General features: G+C 35.4%; 1 protein-coding gene and 1 pseudogene across 2 annotated transcripts; both read right to left on the bottom strand.

The window, feature by feature from the left end:
• Positions 1-662: 662 nt before the first annotated feature.
• On the bottom strand, positions 663-2,629 carry LOC145608084 (transcription factor TCP19 pseudogene; annotated as a pseudogene). Its single transcript, XR_014105720.1, has 2 exons — positions 2,522-2,629; positions 663-2,190 (listed from the first exon to the last, which is right to left on the bottom strand). The product of XR_014105720.1 is annotated as a transcription factor TCP19 pseudogene (transcript).
• A 6,688-nt stretch (positions 2,630-9,317) lies between these two features.
• Positions 9,318-11,975, bottom strand: LOC145608011 (uncharacterized). The gene has a single exon (XM_081663613.1). The coding sequence runs from the start codon at positions 11,722-11,724 to the stop codon at positions 9,775-9,777; it is 1,950 nt and encodes a 649-aa protein (XP_081519739.1). The 5' UTR covers positions 11,725-11,975; the 3' UTR covers positions 9,318-9,774.
• Between the last annotated feature and the right edge of the window lie 7,390 nt (positions 11,976-19,365).

The raw sequence follows: 19,365 nt of genomic DNA, 5'->3' as shown, positions 1-19,365 counted from the left end.
TGCTTTCCCCAAAAGGACCACAACACACTTGAAATGGATCCCACCAAAAATCAAACACATTTTCATTATCTTTGTATGGGTCCTATCTCTTTTCAATTTTGTTTGTTGAATAAATGAGCTCATTTTATACAATTTTTTTTAAAAGAATACGTGAATGGATCATAGCTTAAAGATTCTTTAGTGTTGTTTCTCTTCTCAAACCTACCATTTGTGAATTGACCAATATTTACAATTTCCGTGCATATAATAGCTTTATTAGATAAAATTTATCTACATTTAGAAAATTACATTATACACTTAATTACCTTGATGTGTAAGGTCTATGTATACGAGTATATTGAACAACATACGCTTTACACAAATCACTAAATCAAATGTGCATAACCAATGTGATCATCACAAGCAAGCACCAATAGTTGTTTCTGGTTGTGCACGTAGATGCATCAACCATTCAACCAAGCATTATCAAAAATAGGAATGTTGTAAAATCAATACATGTACTACTACGTACGATGAAATTGGTATTCATTTGCACATGGGGAGTCACAAAATGATAAAGATTATCACATACAAAGTCATTAAAATGATAAAAAAAAGTGAGGATGAATCTTCAATAATAACAAAGTGAAACATAAGTGTTAAATTTGGAGAAAGTTTAGAAGTTAGAAGAACTATCCCTCACAAATTGCATCATAAAACGGCTAAAAGCCTCTAAAACCTAACTAAACTTTTGCACAATCACTCCAAAAGCTAAAAATAACATGCTAAGCATCATAATAACTAGATTAAAAAGCCTAAAAGTGGCTAAAAAGAGAAACCCACCACCACCAATCAAACCACCTCCTTAATCACCCAACAAAATGTAATGGGGTTAACAATATCAAACACTTTGATTTTGGTACTTTGATCAAATTGTGTATGCCTCATGAATTGACCCCCCTAATATAATAAAATTAAAATCCACCAAAACTCATCTTACTTACAACTTACATGACATGACATTACATCATGATCATCATCCATTAATCCATTCCTAATATATCACCAATATGTCAAACTGCTTGTGATGAAGATGAAGGTGGTGGTGTAGTACTATTACTACTTCCTCCTGCTTGTACTTGAAGCTGAACTTGTTCTTGAGACATTCCTTGATGATTATTAAGATTATGATTAGTCTCATTACTGTTAATAGGTCTACTACCCATCAATTGTAACTCCCTCTTTTGATGATTCTTATCATATATCTCTAGTGAAAAATCCAATAATGATGTAGTAGTAGCAGTATTGTTATTACTAGTAGTTGTGGTAGGAGCATTCCCATTGCTAGTACCTGAGCTCGACAAACTCGGCCCTACACTCGTCTCATTCCTCCCACCACTCAGACCCATCCGCGGAACAACCTCAGACACAAAACTATTTATAGGCCGGGTGGCCAACCCAAACACCGGGGCAGCCCAGAACTGAGCTTGCTGACCTCCACCGGCGGCATTGGGCACCATGAAAAAATTAGCAGGCCAAAGCGGCACAAGCCCCTGGGGTGGCGGACCAGGGGCTTGTGCCGTAGTGAAGCCCAATGCCGCGGTGGCAGGCATAATAGGCGCCAACCCACTAGAAAGCGTAACCCCACTACCAACACCAACATCAGCCATATCAACAAAATCACTATTATTAGTCCTCCTACGTTTCTTCCCACCATAATCATCCTCATCTTTTCCCGAAGAAGTAGTCGGAATCTTCAAAGTCCCATTCACAGAAACAGCAATGGCAGGAATCGTACCAGTACCAGTAGCTTCAATAATAGACGGTTCAGCTCGTTCAAGAAGCCATTTGATTGTTTCACCATCAGATTTATGGCCGAGTTCTCGGGTCAGCTGGAAGATCCGAGCAGCGCAAGCTGCGGGCATTCGGATCCTCCGACCTCGACCTTCAACCTTCGTATGACGGTCCTTTGATGGCCGTTTACGCACCAAAGGAGGAGGTGAAGCGAGTGTAACCGCGTCAGTGGGCTCCACCTTCAACGCCGCCGGAATTATCGCCGTCGATTCTGAGTGGTCCACCGGCGGTAATGGGTCCGTCGCCGGAAAATCGCCGGAGTTTCTACTATTTGTGTCGTTGTTGCTGCTACTGTTGTTCTCTTCGTCTTCCATTGTTTGTATTTCTTTAATTGAAGAAATTGATGCCCGTAAAAATCTAAAACGACCCAGAAAAATTCAAAAATTACCCAGATAAATTTGAGGAAAACCCATTAAAAAACTCAAGAAATCAACAACACCCACATGAAGAATTGCACAAATAGTTTCATTGGGGAATAAGAACGAACAGGTGGTGGGCGGGGAAATGAAGGAGGGAACAGAGCTTTAATGTTTGTCAATATTTTTGACTGAAATTGGATTTATATTGTACAGTTAACCGATTAAGAGAAGACTGTTTATGATTTCAATAATACTTAATTAATAATAATAATGATAATTAGAGAGTAATAAATCAGAAAGGAAGAGAGAAGATGAGAGAGAAAACAAACCCTAGAAAAGGTAACCCCACTTATCCGCTGTGGATGGCTTCTTCAAAGATTGGGCCCTCTAATTTTATTTTTTATTTTTTTGTTAATTATTAAGAATTAATATGTTTAATTTTAATGGGTCTCCACACCGTTAAAAGAGGGACTACATATAAATAGAGGGGTGGGAAAATCAAATGTAGAAGAATGGTCCCACACAAAAGTGGGTCCACAAGATAAGAATGGGTTTGTGGAAATTTGGGACCCACCAATATATGTGGGGGAGAAAGAGATGGGGTCCCTCTTTATTTGGTCTCATTGACACAAGTTTTAGTTACCAAAAAATCAGCACTAATTCTATTCCAGTGTAGATTTAAAAAGAACAGTAAAAAAAAGTTTTTTTGTTTTTTTTTTATAAATTTAAGGCAAAGTTTTTTTTTAAAAAAAAAAATAATTAGTTTAATAAGATAAATAAAGTTTATTGGTTTCAAAAAAAAATAAATAAATAAATAAATAAATAAAGTTTATTAGGTTGAGGAGATCTAATAGTGTTATGCTTCGTATTATTTGAGATTTTAAAAATCATGGACATGTGCTATTAGCAATTTAACACATAATAACATTTCCGTTAAGTTATGATATTTATAAAAAGTTTGTAGAAAAATATAAATTAGCTTGTTCCTCATTATCATGCGGTTAAAAGCCCCACTACAAAAGAGTTGAAGTTGAAAGATCCATCAAATTTTGGTTTTTGTTTAAAGAAAATAACATTGTGATTAGGTTGGTTTTTACTTATTTCATTTCTCAATTCTCGCTCTATGATGAACCAATCTGCATTATGCAACTTTTGAGATGGGGTTATCAGCACAACGTTTTCCAGCGTTCTCTCGAACAATTTTACCCTCGGAAATTGCTGGATTGGTATTTCATGTGACTAATTACAAAGGAGTGAGCCTATCATCGGTTAACCTACCTGCCAACTTATCTAATGACCAGACCAATATTCTGAACGAATACGAAGCTGTGTTCTACGTTTTGGATATTATGGCTAAGAACATTAATCGGAAACTCAACCAACTCGGGATGATTGATCCAGTTTTTGCAATTTTGCTCCTAAATTCTAAGCGAAACCTTCTTTTAATGCTAATTTGGTCAACAATAATGAAGAGGATAAGAAAAGGTATTAAAGCCCCAATTTGGTATTATTATGGCACCTATCTATCTCAAATCAAGGTATTTTGGGTTTCATTTTCGAATCAATTGTCGCTCTTAAAGGCGTTTGATCACGTGGAAGACTGTTTTGAATCAAATTTTGGTTTTTGTTTAAAGAAAATAAGAATGTATCACATTGTGATTAGGTTTGTTTTATTTCATTTCATTTAAAAAAAGTTAGTATTTATGTATTTTTATATTTAATAAATAAATATACTGATAATTATATATTAATTTTTGTACACCAAATTTTAGGTTTAGTTGAACCCATAGTAAATAATCCTTCATCATTACTTGTGTAGATAAAAAACAAGTTTATTCTAATGAATTAGATCATTATTAATAATGTTAAGGTTGGTAAATGCGCACAACAGATTTAAATAAAAGACGTAGAGATTGAGAAGTATAATAGAGAGAATAATAAAAGCAAGACAAGTAGTAAAAAAAGACACGCATACATATTTAATGTGTAAAAAACAAAACACCTACGAACGATGAACACCCAAAATAATCCACTACTCTGTATATGAAGCTATATAAAAAGTAGGAAGGCAGGAAGGCTTATGTATGGGTATGGGTTCTTGTGTATGTATGAATGTCTATCACTAATATTTATAGCTGTAGAGGGAGGTTGAAAGAAATGGCTAGAATATTTAAGAACTTTGTTCATCATTTTTGTATCTATGATGTTCTAGATTTTCCACAACCATATATTTTTTAGTTGAATCCAATGTCAAGAATACGTTCAAGTAGATAATTTTAGAGAAACTATAAGTAACCATGCTTGATTTTTCCGAAAGTTTATAGAATATGCACAAATACTCCACTAAAATACTGGACCTATAAAATTTAGGCCACATCCAACAGATAGAGCTTTGGAGAATTGCTCTAACCATTATCTAATGGGTTTAATAGACTTAGGATCTGTTCTTTTGAGCTTTTGGGCAGAGCAGAGCATAACAGATTTCAGCAGAGCAGATTGAAGCAGAGCAGCTCTAGAGAACGGGGCCTTATTGATCAAAACACGTTGCTCCAAAAAAAATGATTCAATTTTTAGGCCAAATAAAACCTTAATAGTAAATTCATACTAAACATCTTTTTTCAATTGAGAATAACATAACCTAACTACCTAACTAGCTACATAGCTTGCAAAATTAACGAAGTAAACGAAGCTTGCTTACCTTTTTTTTTTTTTTTTTTTTTTTTTTTTTTTTTTTGGAAGAGATATGTAACATAACTTTGAGGCAAAGTTGATATGGACGCCAAGGAGCCGCAAATTATCAACCCTTACTAAAAAAAAAAAAAAAAAGGTTAACGATATAACTTCGATTAAGGTGGTAAACAATAATTATATAAATCTCCTCCAAATTGGAGTTTATTTATATATATGTAGATTAATGTACTTTTTTTTTTTTCCTTGAAAACCAGTAGATTAATGTACTTAATACTCATCTCTTACAATTATCAATGTCATTTTCATATACAAATGTACAGTGCATCTAATGATAGGCCCCCTTGATCCTACTTCCTCCGGTTTTTTATACTTGATATAGTTTCATTTTTATTGTATTAATTTGCTCCACTTTAACTAGCATTGATGATTTATAGCAAAGATAAATATAGTCACATGGATCTTTTTAGATTTGTCTCAATTTATAGTTTTTAATATTAAATGTTTATAATTTTTACATATTAATAATTAAAGATAATATCGATTGAAATAATGTATCAGCAAGCATGAAAAGAGAGGTGTTGCAAGTAAAAAAAACAAAGGAAGTACTACATATATGATTTTTTTAGGTGTGGTAGAGTTGGTCATCAGGTAAGACTGATACAAGAGCTAATTAGACACGGTGCAAAAATAGCCCAATTTCGTATGACCTAGCTCCAAGCTTGGCATGACATGAGAGGTATGCCAATAGGTCAAAAGATGAGCATGAGCATCATTATCAAAATTTAATATGAGCGCGACTAACTAACCCGTGTGTAAGACTATCTAATATTGACCATTTTACCATATATATTTAATTATTAAGCACGAATTCTATACGACAAGACTTATTATTTTGTTTGTCACAAACATGACCTGCTTTAGCGTAAGGCACAATTGCACATACACGAGCCTATATAACCTATTCATGTTCAACTTAAGATCAAATTATGTCTATATCATTACTACGGCTCTTTTTGCCGGAGAAAGAAAAAAAAAAGTCAAAATTACTCAACCATGAAGCTAGGATTAACCGAAACTTCCAAGGTGAGAATTTCAGATTTTTCAGTCTGCCCTCAAAATGCACTCCTTCATGTTCTAAAGAACACAACTTTATAACTTGAGATTTTCGTACAATTTGTCTCATATTTTTGTCCACTATCTACCCAATATGATCACGTCATTCTTCAATGTGATCACCTAATTATGTGATGCCAATTCTTCCCATTTAAAGAAATATATTATTAAACGTTACTGTCTCTTTTGATGGGCATGAATTTAGAGAATCTGGATTAATGCTGATGTTTCAACACCCAGATTTTGGAAATTTCAAATGCTGTTAATTTGAACTACTGTTGTATTATTTTGGTGGCATTTACATTTTGGAACTTGATTCTTTGAAGGAATTTTTGGTATAGTCTTCCAACTGTTTGATAAAATGCCTGAGAGAAGTCTTCTGCTGTTGGGCCACATGGTTTCTTCTTTAGAGTGGGTTTCACCATCAGCTGGCATTATGAGGTAATTGGGTAGGTGTAATACTGTTCCTCTTTTATTATGATTATCAAATATTTTTCTTTCTTTATTTTTTTTTTATTTGATGCAATGTGGTTTAATTGATGCTGTGGATTTCTTGTTCTTTTTGTCATTTCAAAGGACCCTAAGATTATTAGTGTTAATAAAGATGGGATTTTTTGTTTGTTGATGCAATCAGGTGGTTGTTTTCTTCTCCAAAAATTTGCATTAGGGTCATTTTGCCTGGTCATAGTCATTTGGTGTTTAAATTAGGCAATTGTAGCATGAGATGGAAAATGTCACCTCATTTCTTGAAAACTATCCTCTCATAACTCGCAAGTTAATCATGAAAGTTACCCCGTCTTTCTGTATTAGTTGTCTTACAACCTGAGAGTGTAATGAGACCAAATAGCTCACAAGTTACTCTTGAAAGTCACCCTTTCTTTTGATACCGTCTTAATAAGTTACAACCAGAGAATAATGAGACCAAATATATAAATTCTTGTTTAAGCAGTCACTTGTTTGCCTAGGATCAATGAAACTAACTCTCATTGCTGCTGCCAAATTAAATTAAATTGCTCATAAGTATAGTTTCGTCTTTTGTATCTGGGTTTCTCAAGGATTACATATTTTTTGAACCAATATATGACTAGTAATGTAATTGATACTATAAGAAGTCATGACTACTAGAATTCACAGTTTGATGAGAGTTGCTACCATGTAGTTTGATTGGCTGACTGGTATCTTACACCAGCAGATCATGTAAAGGTCGCTTTTTTCGTGCTTTGTCAAATCTTATGGGAATTTAGTGAAGCATGCCAGAAATTTATAATTCAGTTCGTACTGGTCCGTTGGTTTCAGACCCACCATTACACAAGTTCCTTTGTCTTAAGCAGCCTGATCTCTATTATGCTACTTTATCCTTTTATGTTACTAATTTTGTTATGTAGGCATTATGGTAGGTTTGGAGCTTTTTCGTACTTATTAGTTTTTGTTTCGAGAGTCCTTTTCTTATGATGCTTTACTCAGCATTATGTCATATATCATGTTTGACAGCTATGTTACTCTCGTGCCTTCTCCTGTTAATTGAACATTAAGTTCTATATTTGGCTTTTGTGTTTTTGGAGGAAAAGGGGAGTGCTTCCGAAGGAACTAGACATACTCACATACCGAAGCCTTCATGGGGCTTCAAGTTCATATATCATTGACATCCTGGATATCCCGATCAGTTTTAAACAACTTACCAACATCTTTACAAAATTAAGAAGTACGAATGATTGGGTGTGTCCAATATAATTGCTGATTTAATTAACACAACATCAATAGTGTATCTCAGGGTAAGCTTTGGAATTCCAGCTTTACTTAGCATAGACTTGTTGACAGCTCTAATAGGACGTATTAGTTTATCATCAATTTATGTGCTGCTTACTGGAAGCCTATGGCCGAGAACTCTCTTTTTCTCACTAGTGTAAACTGTTTGTAGTTGCCTGTTGTGTTTATTTTTCACCTTATATCTTATGATCTACTAAGAAGCTTCTGAGAACATTCATGGGTTGGCTTGGGGCTCATGTGAGATGTTAGTTATAACGTTATAAAGTTCTAGTTTTACTTAGCAGTTTAGGCTGTTTATCTGTCACTCTGCTTGTCACACTAAGCATTCTATCCAGAGCTGCAAAAAATAAGGAAATTTTTTAAAGCTTTCACTTGGGCTGTAACTCCCCCCCCCCCCCCCCCCCCTCTTTTTTTTGTGTGTATCGTGGATTGGGCGATGTTTAGTACCTACTTTTCTTATCATTCCTTGGGATTGCTCAATTAATTAGCTTCCTGACTCCTGTGAAGTACATAAGTGACCTTAACATGTTAGCTTCATAGGAAGTGCAATGTGCAAGTGGAAAATATTATGAAGAGCTTAATCATAGCAGACTTGATTGCAGAGAATGAACAGAACATGAAGGCCACATTTAAGGAAACCGTAGCTTCTATTTTCTAATGCTTATTATACCGCATATAAGTATCCTTCCATGGTTTGGTGAATTTATAGCAGCACACTACCTACACTAGTTTTGGATCCAAACTATCAGTAAGTCATCTAAAAGTTACACCTTACAATCCATAAGATTGCACATAAAGCTTTAAATGTTGCTTTATTAGATGGCTTCTGTTTATCTAGTCTATGGCTAGAGGACACCGGTCATTGAGTTATGAGTTATTACCTATTCTGTTTCCCGCAACTTCTTTAAAGTCATCATCCACCATCACTATCCAAAAGTTTTGATAAGCAACTAACTGTAGCCTAAACATTGCATCTAACTATGCTGAGTATGGTAACACAGGTCTTGTTTGGCTATTAGCAGATACTCGTATTAGATAGCGTATAATAATTTTTATAAAAGTAGATTATATTAGTATATTTGACATGGAACTAGCTCAGAGCAAATAACAGATTCTGCAAAAGTGTTCAGTTGATTAACACCTAGCTATTTGAGGTTTTAAATATGTACTGAACGATAGGCGTGCATTTTGCTTTATAAAGTAGCAGAAGCCATAAGTTAAATAATAGATATTTATGGGTTAATTACACATTTTGGACTCTTAAACAAATCTTCCTTCAAAGAAAGTAGGTTAATCTCCATCTACTCATACAGTTTACCCTTAACCAAATAGTAGTATTACAAAATCATAGATTGACTCGTCAAAGCTGTTACTTGGAGTCTAATTTACTCTTGATCCTTACAGTTCACTCTTTACCAGACATTTTCATGCAGAGTGTGCTGGCATTTACTGACATGGCTTTGTTGTGTTTGCATATGTTTACATTATATGTCTAGTAAGATATTATCATTTTATTCATCATAATATGCAGGCATTTTTTTGTTTGCACCACTAGTAGTGCTTTTATGGTAAAAATACTATAAACAAAGATTTCATGCTATTCAATTGTAACAATGTCATCTAAGACATAAACTGTACTCCGTATCAGATAAGACTGATGTTGAAACACTGAAGGGCAATGATTGAGCTGGAAATCTGCAAAAGAACTAAAATATTTCACCTGAAATGCTGACAATTTGAAGGGAATATGCTTATCAGTTAGCTACAAGAAGCAGCAGGTACGTTTTGTTTTTTTATGAGTATAATAGAAGGAGTTTTACTAGACTATGAAGTGAGATGTACAATAATGGCATATACTTCGTATAAAATATGCTGTCAAAAAGGTAAAGAGATAACAGATCCTTGATTCAATCATACCATGAACCTTGGTATGCTTCACCTGTAAGCATTGGTGACCTCATGATTCCGAAAACTCAGGAAAATTGATTATTGGACTAAGAATTCCCGCCGTTCAGATTTCAACGGTTGTTTGATTAAGGGCAGTGTATCGCCATCTCTCTTTCTCCACAAAGTCTGCATCCAAGAACTGAGCTACAAAAGCCCAAAGCTTGTAAGCATCTGCAAATGTGGCAATGAATCCGAATGCAGCTGTAACTACTCTTATACCTAGGTTTTCCTTTCCTTTCTTTTTGTTTCCTGGGTTTTCCTTTGCTTCACATCTTCTCTTCTCAAGGACACTAGCCTTTTGTTGTTCATACTTTTCTGGAAACCAAATATGATGCAGAAAACCATAGCTTAAAGATATGCTTTTCCTATCAGCAAGTTTCTGTATTAGAATAGGCTCAACCTTTTCTCCTTTCCAATCAAACACATTGAAAGCCAAGGCTGGTCCTCGATCAAACTTTATCTTTGGCCCATATATTTTTACCAAGGGAACTGCCCTTTCTGCATTTGGGTGCTGGAGCTTTGTTAAACCATTAATGAGCCAATTGACTAGGTACCTGCTCCTACTATTTACCAGTGAGAGCCCCAATGCATCAATATGATCCAAGCACCTACATTCAACTAGTGAATTCCTTTTTCTGCTGATTACCGTGCTTCGTCGCTCAACAAAAAGATCACTAGCTTCATCTATCACTTCAATTTCTGAGATTTTTTGTCCATTGATCTTCACTCTAGTATCTTTATTCCTTACTGACGTAGAGGACTCCCCTTTTTCCATTGTCGGTGCTTGGATGGATATTGGACCAGAGAAGGAGTTGGATGATGATGAGCCCAACTCAAGCTCTTGTTCAAACTCTGTTTCATTGCCAGAAGATTCTTCAGGCAGGTAAAATAACTTCCTTGCTGAGACAATACTTACAATTCCAGCAGTAGTTGAAGTTTCCAGGATCGAAATAACCGATTTCTTGACAAAGAGACACCCAAATCCAGATGGGTTTTCCCCAAAAACCTTGTAGAAAGAGCATATTAAGAAATCTGGCTGGAAGAGAGAGAGTCCCAGACTATCCATGTCTTTTGGTCCCACAGCACAGGCATCAAGAAGGATATGCCATCCATGTTCTTGTGCCACTTTCATCCATTGGTAAGAGTATCTAGCACCTGTCACTCTTGATTGAAGCTGGAAAACAAAAAGCCCTCTTTTCTTGCTGATCATTCTCTTGCTGGTAATCATACTCCTCAATTTTGATGAATGAATCCTTAACCTTGGCCATGTAAACTCAGCTGCCATTGCTTGAGCTCCTCTCTTCTCTGAGCTATTAATCATTGTATCTACTGCCTCACTGTCATGATCGTAGACAGTGAGAAGCTTCTTACATGACCCGAAAGGATATGACTCTGCAACTAATCTGAAGGCTGATGTTCTGTTTGCTGTCAGAACAACAGAGTAATCCTCTTCACTAATGTTGAGGAATTCCCTGATCCTCTTCTTGATTGCAGACTCCAGTCTCGATTCATTTCCTCCTTCAAGCAAGTGGTTCTTCAGATTTACTGACTTATACGATAAGTGGAACACTGGAAAGTCCGAGCTGTGGGGCCGTAATGGAGGCGGCGAAGATGATGTTGAAGGATATGTGAGAGAAAGCTGATTGTGAAGCTGTGAAAAAGAGAACAAGCCAATGCCAATGTAATCAAGGCATACATGGTTAGAGAGGGAAAGATTGTAGTACTCTTGAGCACGTATTTCATCAATTTGGTAAGTCTCAGTGTAATTTGGGTATGTTCTGATGAACTGATCAAATGCTTCTTGCAGGGATGGAAGGGAGTCAGGGTTGTTAAACTCAGTGTTAGGGAACAAAGAGGAAGAGGTGGTGGAAGCAAAAGTGCGACGGTTTTCGGCCGAAGAATTTCTTGGTTTAGCAGCAGTGGATTTATCAGCTTCATTGAGAGTGAAGAAAGGAGTTGGGCAGCAGCCATGGAAGCACAATTCTGTGACCTCCCTTGTTGAAGTTGACTGCATTATTTGGGTAACTTCTTCACACTGTCTTGGTTTTGTGCTCTGCTTTCATATTATTTGCCTACTACTATTGCTTTTCATTACTCATATACTCCTTAGGAGTTTATTTTGTTTTTTGAGGGTATTGCTTAGTTTGGAAGTATTATAAAGCATAGCCCCACTTTAAATGCATTTTTTGGACAAACGCACTTATTAAGGGGCCATAGTGTGGTGGCTTTTAACAGGTCATGGTACTAAAGACCTTCCCTTTTTGTTTTTCAATCTACACTTGTGGACTATCTTACATTTGACTAGTCGTATTACTATTATCCCTTTCATTCCAATCTTTTGATGATTACAATCACTTGGGAATTATCCATGGTAACTTTGTAAAGAAGACTATTTATTAAAATGATCACACTTAATATCATGAAAATGTTCAATAAGTGAGGATTATTTAAGAAAATGATCTATGAATCTATGATACAAGGTTATTGTAGAATATGTACATGATTCCCCTTCTTTCTACACCAAAAATCTATAAAGAACATTATTCCCCTTCTTTTTACACCAAAAATTAATAAAGAACAATGAAAAAGAAAGGATATTTCTTTTTAGTTTTCTTGTAAACATGTCAAGAATCAAAGAGAGTGCAAAAAGATTATCTATTCTTTGATTACTCGACCTTGCCTTTGATTTTTAGTTTATCATTCATGATTGCCTGGTTGGTCCTACTAATGGAGTGTCAAAGGTATATCTGACCTGTTAGAACCTGGTTAGGATCTTTTCTATTTTCCTAGAAAAAGGATCATGAATCTCATACTATAAGACTCATTATACTTTTTTAATGAACACTTTAAGATTTTGGGTGAAGTCTACGAAATGAATAAGTATGAAAATACTGTTGGATAACTTTGTTGTTGAAATGAGTAAGAGCTGGAATTTGTGAAGAATATACTTTAGGTTAATAATTGCTCATAATTGTCCCCCAATGCCTTAAACACCAATATATACTCTGTAATTACTTTTTTTATTTTTATTTTTGGGGTGTCATTTTGCTTGTGTTTACTTTATATTTGTCCACAGTTCACACTACTTTCATTCTCTTGATAAACCTGCCAAGATAAGCTGTAAACTTTAATTAAGGATGGGAAGTACTACAGATTTTAACTTAATCGTTGAGCTCTCTAAATAGTACCCAAAGTATACCAAAAAACCCGTATCTAGTTTTCACACTTTTGACATTATGTACAAACCTTAGTGTTTTACCTATCACATCTCGGGGGAGTAATTATTAATGATAATATCGTTTGCTTCAACAATATTCGAGTAATTGACAGTGGTGACTGTTGACAATGTGACAGTCAATTAGTCTATTTAGCCTGATTTAAGAAAAAAAATTATATAGTCAGAAATAGAGGCACTCCACATTTAAAATGGTATTGTAAGTCGTTAAAGTTGTGGTGGTAGCACTTTGATAACCGCAGGCTTGATAAAGATGGCCGGGCCAAGGGTGCACTAAATTGACAGGAACTAGACAATAAAAGCGTTACTGTAGGCTGATAGTGGCCGGCAGTATCACTAATAGAGTAGCTTAATGTCTTCCAAATCTCCCCATTTTTCTCCTTTTCAATCATATGATTTTGGAGCATTGAGTAAGTCTTTGTGTTAAAGTCAGAATTTGTAGCTATTGATTATAATTCTTCCTTGACATAGTAATTAGATGTATGTGAACATGAATTGATGTTGCGTATGTCAAGGAAAAGTGGAAAAGAAAAAGTGAAAAACATAGTTTTTCATGTTACCCCCTCCATAGTTTTAGGAGAGTATTGATTGTAGAATTTTATTGTGGGACGAAGGGAGTAACATGGAAAAGTAGTCTATTAAAAGTTTAAAACTATGTGCCTACGAAATGTTTACTTTTGTGGATAGAAATCAATCAATCAATCAATCAATCAAAGCCTTAATCCCAAAAGTGGGGTCGGCTAACATGAACCAAATTTGATTATTCCGTGTAGTCATCAACATAAATCTTTATGTGCCTACGAAATGTTTACTTTTGTGGATAGAAATAAATGAGAATTTTTTTGTGGGACAGGGGAAGTGATTTTAAAGAAGACCAAAAATAGAAAGATTAGTCAAATAATTCCTTCATCCATCCTACTTGTTCTTGTGCTATTGACTAGGTTAAAAGTGGGCTTAGAGATAGGTTACAGACCTTACAGTGTTAGTTGTATGGTCATTATGGCTGTATGTTAAGCTCAACCACTCTTGTGACTGAGACACAAATAGTCAAATACTTCCGACGTAGAATACAACAATAACCACAAAGCTTTAATCCCATAAGGATGCCGAGGTAGAAGAGTGGATGATTAAACTTAAACTGGCTCAAAATAGGATACAAGAAATTTGTTATTGAAAAGATTTCTTTCTTTGTGCTTGTTGGTCCAGGCCTGGGGGAAAATGCGAAATTCTGCTGGTGGGTGGTGGCCATGGTGGTGGGTTGACCGTACTCAAAATCTTGACTAATTGGGAGGTAGATGGTTGCTCTAGTAAGCATAGGCTTCCAACTAATGTTGCCACAATCAATCAGGGGAGACACATTGTTTCCTCTGAAATTGTTGGTAGATTTAGTAAGAGCACATCCTTTCCAATTGCACATCTATCTAATAGGTTAAGTTTTGCAAAATGGTCAAAATTCTACAATGTTATATTAGCCAAAACAATATCATGGATTAGATTATTCATCTCCATAAACATGATTCTCAATGAAATGTGAGATTATGGGACATACCGAGTATTATATAGGGATAAAGGGAGTACATCCTATGTCCGTACACTGAATAGGCTTACATATGAGGATATGCCCTGTGAGAAGACTTCTGATATCGGAGTAAAAGCGATCAGGCTTTATTTATTTTCAGATTTAGGATTAAATCTTAGCTTGCCAACAAACTAAGACAAGTTAAGTTCTTGATCATGCATAAAATTCTAACCAATTTGGTCAGGTCCCCCAAACACCAGGGTATATCCATTGTCATCATCTATCTTCCCCAAGTAATCTGCCTTATATACATCAGAGTTATCAGCAGTCACTTGAATGGGAAGATTTTTTGGTAAGTAAAACTCTCCGTCTGTATCCATGTAAGCGAGTTTGGAAGCGTAACCACTTCTGGTGAGATCATCCGCTGCGTAGACTCCTGATCCCATTGGAACTGGTTTAGGGATGTTTGAAGGGCTATAAACCTTCCCTCCTAATTGCAGTACTGTAGTAGAATCCGCCAGTGTTGGAAATAACTCTTTTGGCCAGTAACCTATTGGTTCGTTTTTTAAGTCACTAAAGTTTTCAATAATCCACCAATTGCTTGTCTTTTGATCCTGTAAGACAATTTTGGTAATGGATGAGATCCTACTCAAAAGTTTGTGTAAAATGTGTATCGTAGTAGAAAACAAGTTAGATAATTTTGAAGATATTACCCTGTAGATCTTGATATCCATGCCATAGGTCTTTCCTCCAACGGTCGAAACAGGATTACTTGTTGAACCCATTGGCAATCTTGGACTTATTTGCACATACCCTGGGCAAAGTGAGTTATAGCATCCTGTGTTTTGGAATCCATCTGCCTGCAATCCGACACAAATTTCCTTCCAATAATCACATATATATCATAAAATATTAGATGGTTAGTGTTAGTATAGTCGTATAGTATAGAACCTAGATCTACAACTGAGTTGATTTGGTTAATTAGCCGGGAACCTGGGTCAAAGTTACTTAGGTTTGGTCTGGCCAACTTGAACAGGCTTGCCTGGCTCAGTCGCTCATGATTGTTCTTTTATATTTCGTATTTTCTTGGCTTAGTTGCATAGTTTGTGTGCTATATTGAAAATCTGTTGACTATGCTCTTAATCTTATCGTCATGAACGGTTGTTTTTGCTTCTTTCTTTAACACAAATGGGCAAATAACATAGGCGGAATTTAATCTTACTACTTCGTATACCTTAGCACCACTTTCTCTTTGTACAATATTTTTAAATGAGATTTTTTGCGAGTGCACCAACATTTTAATAAACTAACTTACAGTCCACTGGCTATAGGTTCGCGATTGACTATCCCCATACAGTTGCGGATTTACCTGCAAACCAAGAGACAAAATTTTATAAATGAAAATTGGACAGAATATCATTTGCCTATTGTAAGTGTGCAGAGAGATTAAATTGATATTGAAACTTACTGTCCATCCATATTCTACACTGCTATATGAACCACTAACACCGGAACCAATCCATAGTAGAGCCTCGCTTATTTGGGGTGCTTGAACTGATAAGTTGTATACTGTGATGAATGTCGATGCGCCTTCTATCTTTCTGGATTTATCATCTGGAGTTGTCAACGCTGCATACTTTGGAGTATTCGAATGAATAAGGTTAATGTCACTAGCACAGTTAGTACTCTGTACTTTGTGAATCTGATTTAATGAATATTGTACAGTTGAACATACTTACATGAATTTCAGGCGTGAGCCCTAATGTTGAATTAACAGATCTTAAACGACGAAGATCACGAATTGCTTTAGCATTGATCAAATCTTCCTTATGAACCCTCCTAAAAGGGACCGTTCCATGAGAACACCCTTTAAACTCCCCTTGATTATATTGTCGTCTTTTTAATCTCGAGCTTGCTCCTTTAACTCTTTTTTCTTCTGGTATAAAACTAGGTCTCCTCTTTTTATTCATGAATATAGTAGTTTTGTTAGCTATGCATAATCACTTAAAAAAAAAAAAAACAACAAAAATGAATTATACGTGTATATATACCTGAAGCTTGTGATTCTTGAGCAATGGGTGATCAAAAGCAGGTTGCTTATGTATATCTATGCAATCGATAATTTCACCGTCTTTGATCTATTATAAGGCGAAAATAAATGTTACTTTTGTAATTGTGATTCTACTAATCCTTCAATTGAGTAGGGGTTTTGTGCTACTAAATTGAAAGGTAAGTTTCATGCATGAAAATATTGTTCATGCACAAACTAAACAACTACTACCTTTTTAATGTACAATAATACTATTGTAAATTGAGTGAACACAAATGTTTTTTACGAGTTAATAGAATTGGTGAAAAGTTGATAGAATTGAGTATTAGCTTTTGACCTTGAAGCTTGTAATGGGGGGCTTATTCAAGATGTTGACTTGCTTATCGAGCTCTATATCTTCTTTTCTGAGTCTTGATTTTCTGCTTCCCTCTTCAGCACCATGACTTACAGTAAGAACAAAGATTAGGAGTGAAAGAATATTAATTAAGAATTTCATGGCCATGATTATAATTTCTCGAGTATTTTCGCATTTGATGTGGTAAACTAGTAAAGGTGCATAGCAATATATTATATATTTTTACATTGACTTCTCAATACTATATATGACGAATGTGAGCAAGAATATGATTTTGGCATTTCTAAAATACTTTTAATGTGAATTTATTATTTAGCTATTGCGTTATCTGCTATTTGAATCATCAATCCAATTATATGATAATCTAATATTTAATTCAATTAAAATCAATTGTAGCATCTTCATTATTGGCAGAAAACCGATTGAATCAAAGAGAGATATCAACATATTAGGGAAATTATCTAGATAACGTCCAATTTATTTTTATAGAATTTGAATCTGAATATGGAGTTTAATTTAGAAGCTAAATTATACTCCATACAGTGTTAATATACATTTAAGGCTTATCTATAATGGTAGACCTATGGGCTATATTCATTATTCTTATTTATGTTCATATATCATACATATTTATGTTACAATTGATTTTATGTGTATAAATTTGATTTTAAATTGTCTTCAAAAATATTAATCTGCAACATAGGAAATGCCTTTCCCTTCAAGGACTTCAACTTATATTTTTTGGTGTTTAGAGAGTCACATGAGCGGGGATGAGAATCGATCCCAGGATCTTCTGAGATCGGGAGGAAACTCTATCCACTTGAGCTATCACTCAAATGTACTTCAACTAATTTTTTATACTTCAACTATTAATTTTGCTATATGAGATTATGAGTGCAACAATTTGACTTTTATTGATTAAAATTGATACTAGCTTATAAAAATGACTTTATTAGTAAATTTAATTAACGTAGTGGGCCCGACAACTCTAAATACATTGAAGATGGTGGCCTATAATCCACACTTTTTGAGGAAATTTTGAGGTTTCAGGGCCCGGTGGCAAAAAGTGTTGAGACCTTAGGGAATATATCTCGGGGTCATATAATGCCGTTTGAAACCATATATGATTATTATATGTTGTCATAAACGTACGTGGTAGGCTTGAGTTTACGAAATCAATGCAAGTTGCGAACGGGTAAAATGACCGTTTAAGGGCATATTAGATGGTTCCACTGACCCAATTGGACACCCGAAGGGTATTAGGGACCATGGTAAAGTTCTCGGCAATTTTTATTTCAGAGCGAAAAAAGTCAAAAACCACAAAATTGAGGCTAAAATCCAAGCTTTTTGAGAAAATTTTGAGGTTTTGGGGCCCGGTAGCGAAAAGACTTAAGACCCTGAGTGATACATCTCCGGGTCATATAATGCTGTTTGAAACCATATATGATCATTACATGTTGTCATAAACGTCTGTGGTAAGATTGCGTTTACGAAATCGATGCAAGTTGCGAACAGATAAAATGATTGTTTCAGGACATATTGGATGGTTCCACCGATCCAATTGAACTCTCGGAGGGAGTTAGGGACCATGGTAAATATCTCGGCAATTTTTATTTCTAGGCGAAAAAGGGTAAAAATATTACAAAATCGAAGGCTATAATATATCCACGTCTTTTGAGGAAATTTTAAGATTTCGAGGCCCGGTGGCGAAAAGTTTTAAACCCTAGGCGATACATCTCGATGTCATATAATGCCGTCTGAAACCATATATGATCATTATATGTTGTCATAAACGTCTGTGGTAGGCTTGAATTTACGAAATCACTGCAAGTTGTGAACAGGTAAAATGACCGTTTAAAGGCATATTGGATGGTTCCATCAACCCAATTGGACTCCCGAAGGGTATTAAAGGCCATGGTAAATATATCGACAATTTTTATTTTCGAGCGAAAAAAGGTCAAAAAATACCAAAATTGAACGTTATAATCAACGCTTTTTAAGGAATTTTGAGGTTTCGCGGCCAGATGGCGAAAACCTTGAAAACCCTTAGGGATACATCTTGGGGTCACATAATGCCGTTTGGAACCATATATGATCATTATATGTTGTCATAAACGTCCGTGGTAGGCTTGTGTTTACGAAATCACTAGAAGTTGCGAACGGGTAAAATGACCGTTTAAGGGCATTTTGGACGATTCCACCGACCTAATTTGACTCCCGGAGGATGTTAGGGTCCATGGTAAACATCTTGGCAATTTTTATTTTCGGGCGAAAAAAAGTCTAAAATTCCAAAATTGAAGGCTATAATCCACACTTTTTGAGTAATTTTGAGGTTTCGGGGCCCGGTTGCGAAAAGCCTTGAAACCCAAAGAGATACATCTCGGGGTCATATAATGCCGTTTGAAACCACATATGATCATTATATGTTGTCATAAACATCCGTGGTAGGCTTGAGTTTACGAAATCACTACAAGTTGTGAGCGGGTAAAATGATCG

The sequence above is a fragment of the Chenopodium album genome, chromosome 23, assembly GCF_948465745.1.
Source record: "Chenopodium album chromosome 23, dcCheAlbu1.1, whole genome shotgun sequence".
Lineage (NCBI taxonomy): Eukaryota > Viridiplantae > Streptophyta > Magnoliopsida > Caryophyllales > Amaranthaceae > Chenopodium > Chenopodium album.
Note: the sequence above shows the minus strand (reverse complement) of the source record. Positions and strands in the feature narration are given on the sequence as shown.

Bases quoted from the DNA above. Each gene is read 5' to 3' on its own strand.
- LOC145608011 (XM_081663613.1), bottom strand. From the start codon at position 11,724: ATGCAGTCAACTTCAACAAGGGAGGTCACAGAATTGTGCTTCCATGGC.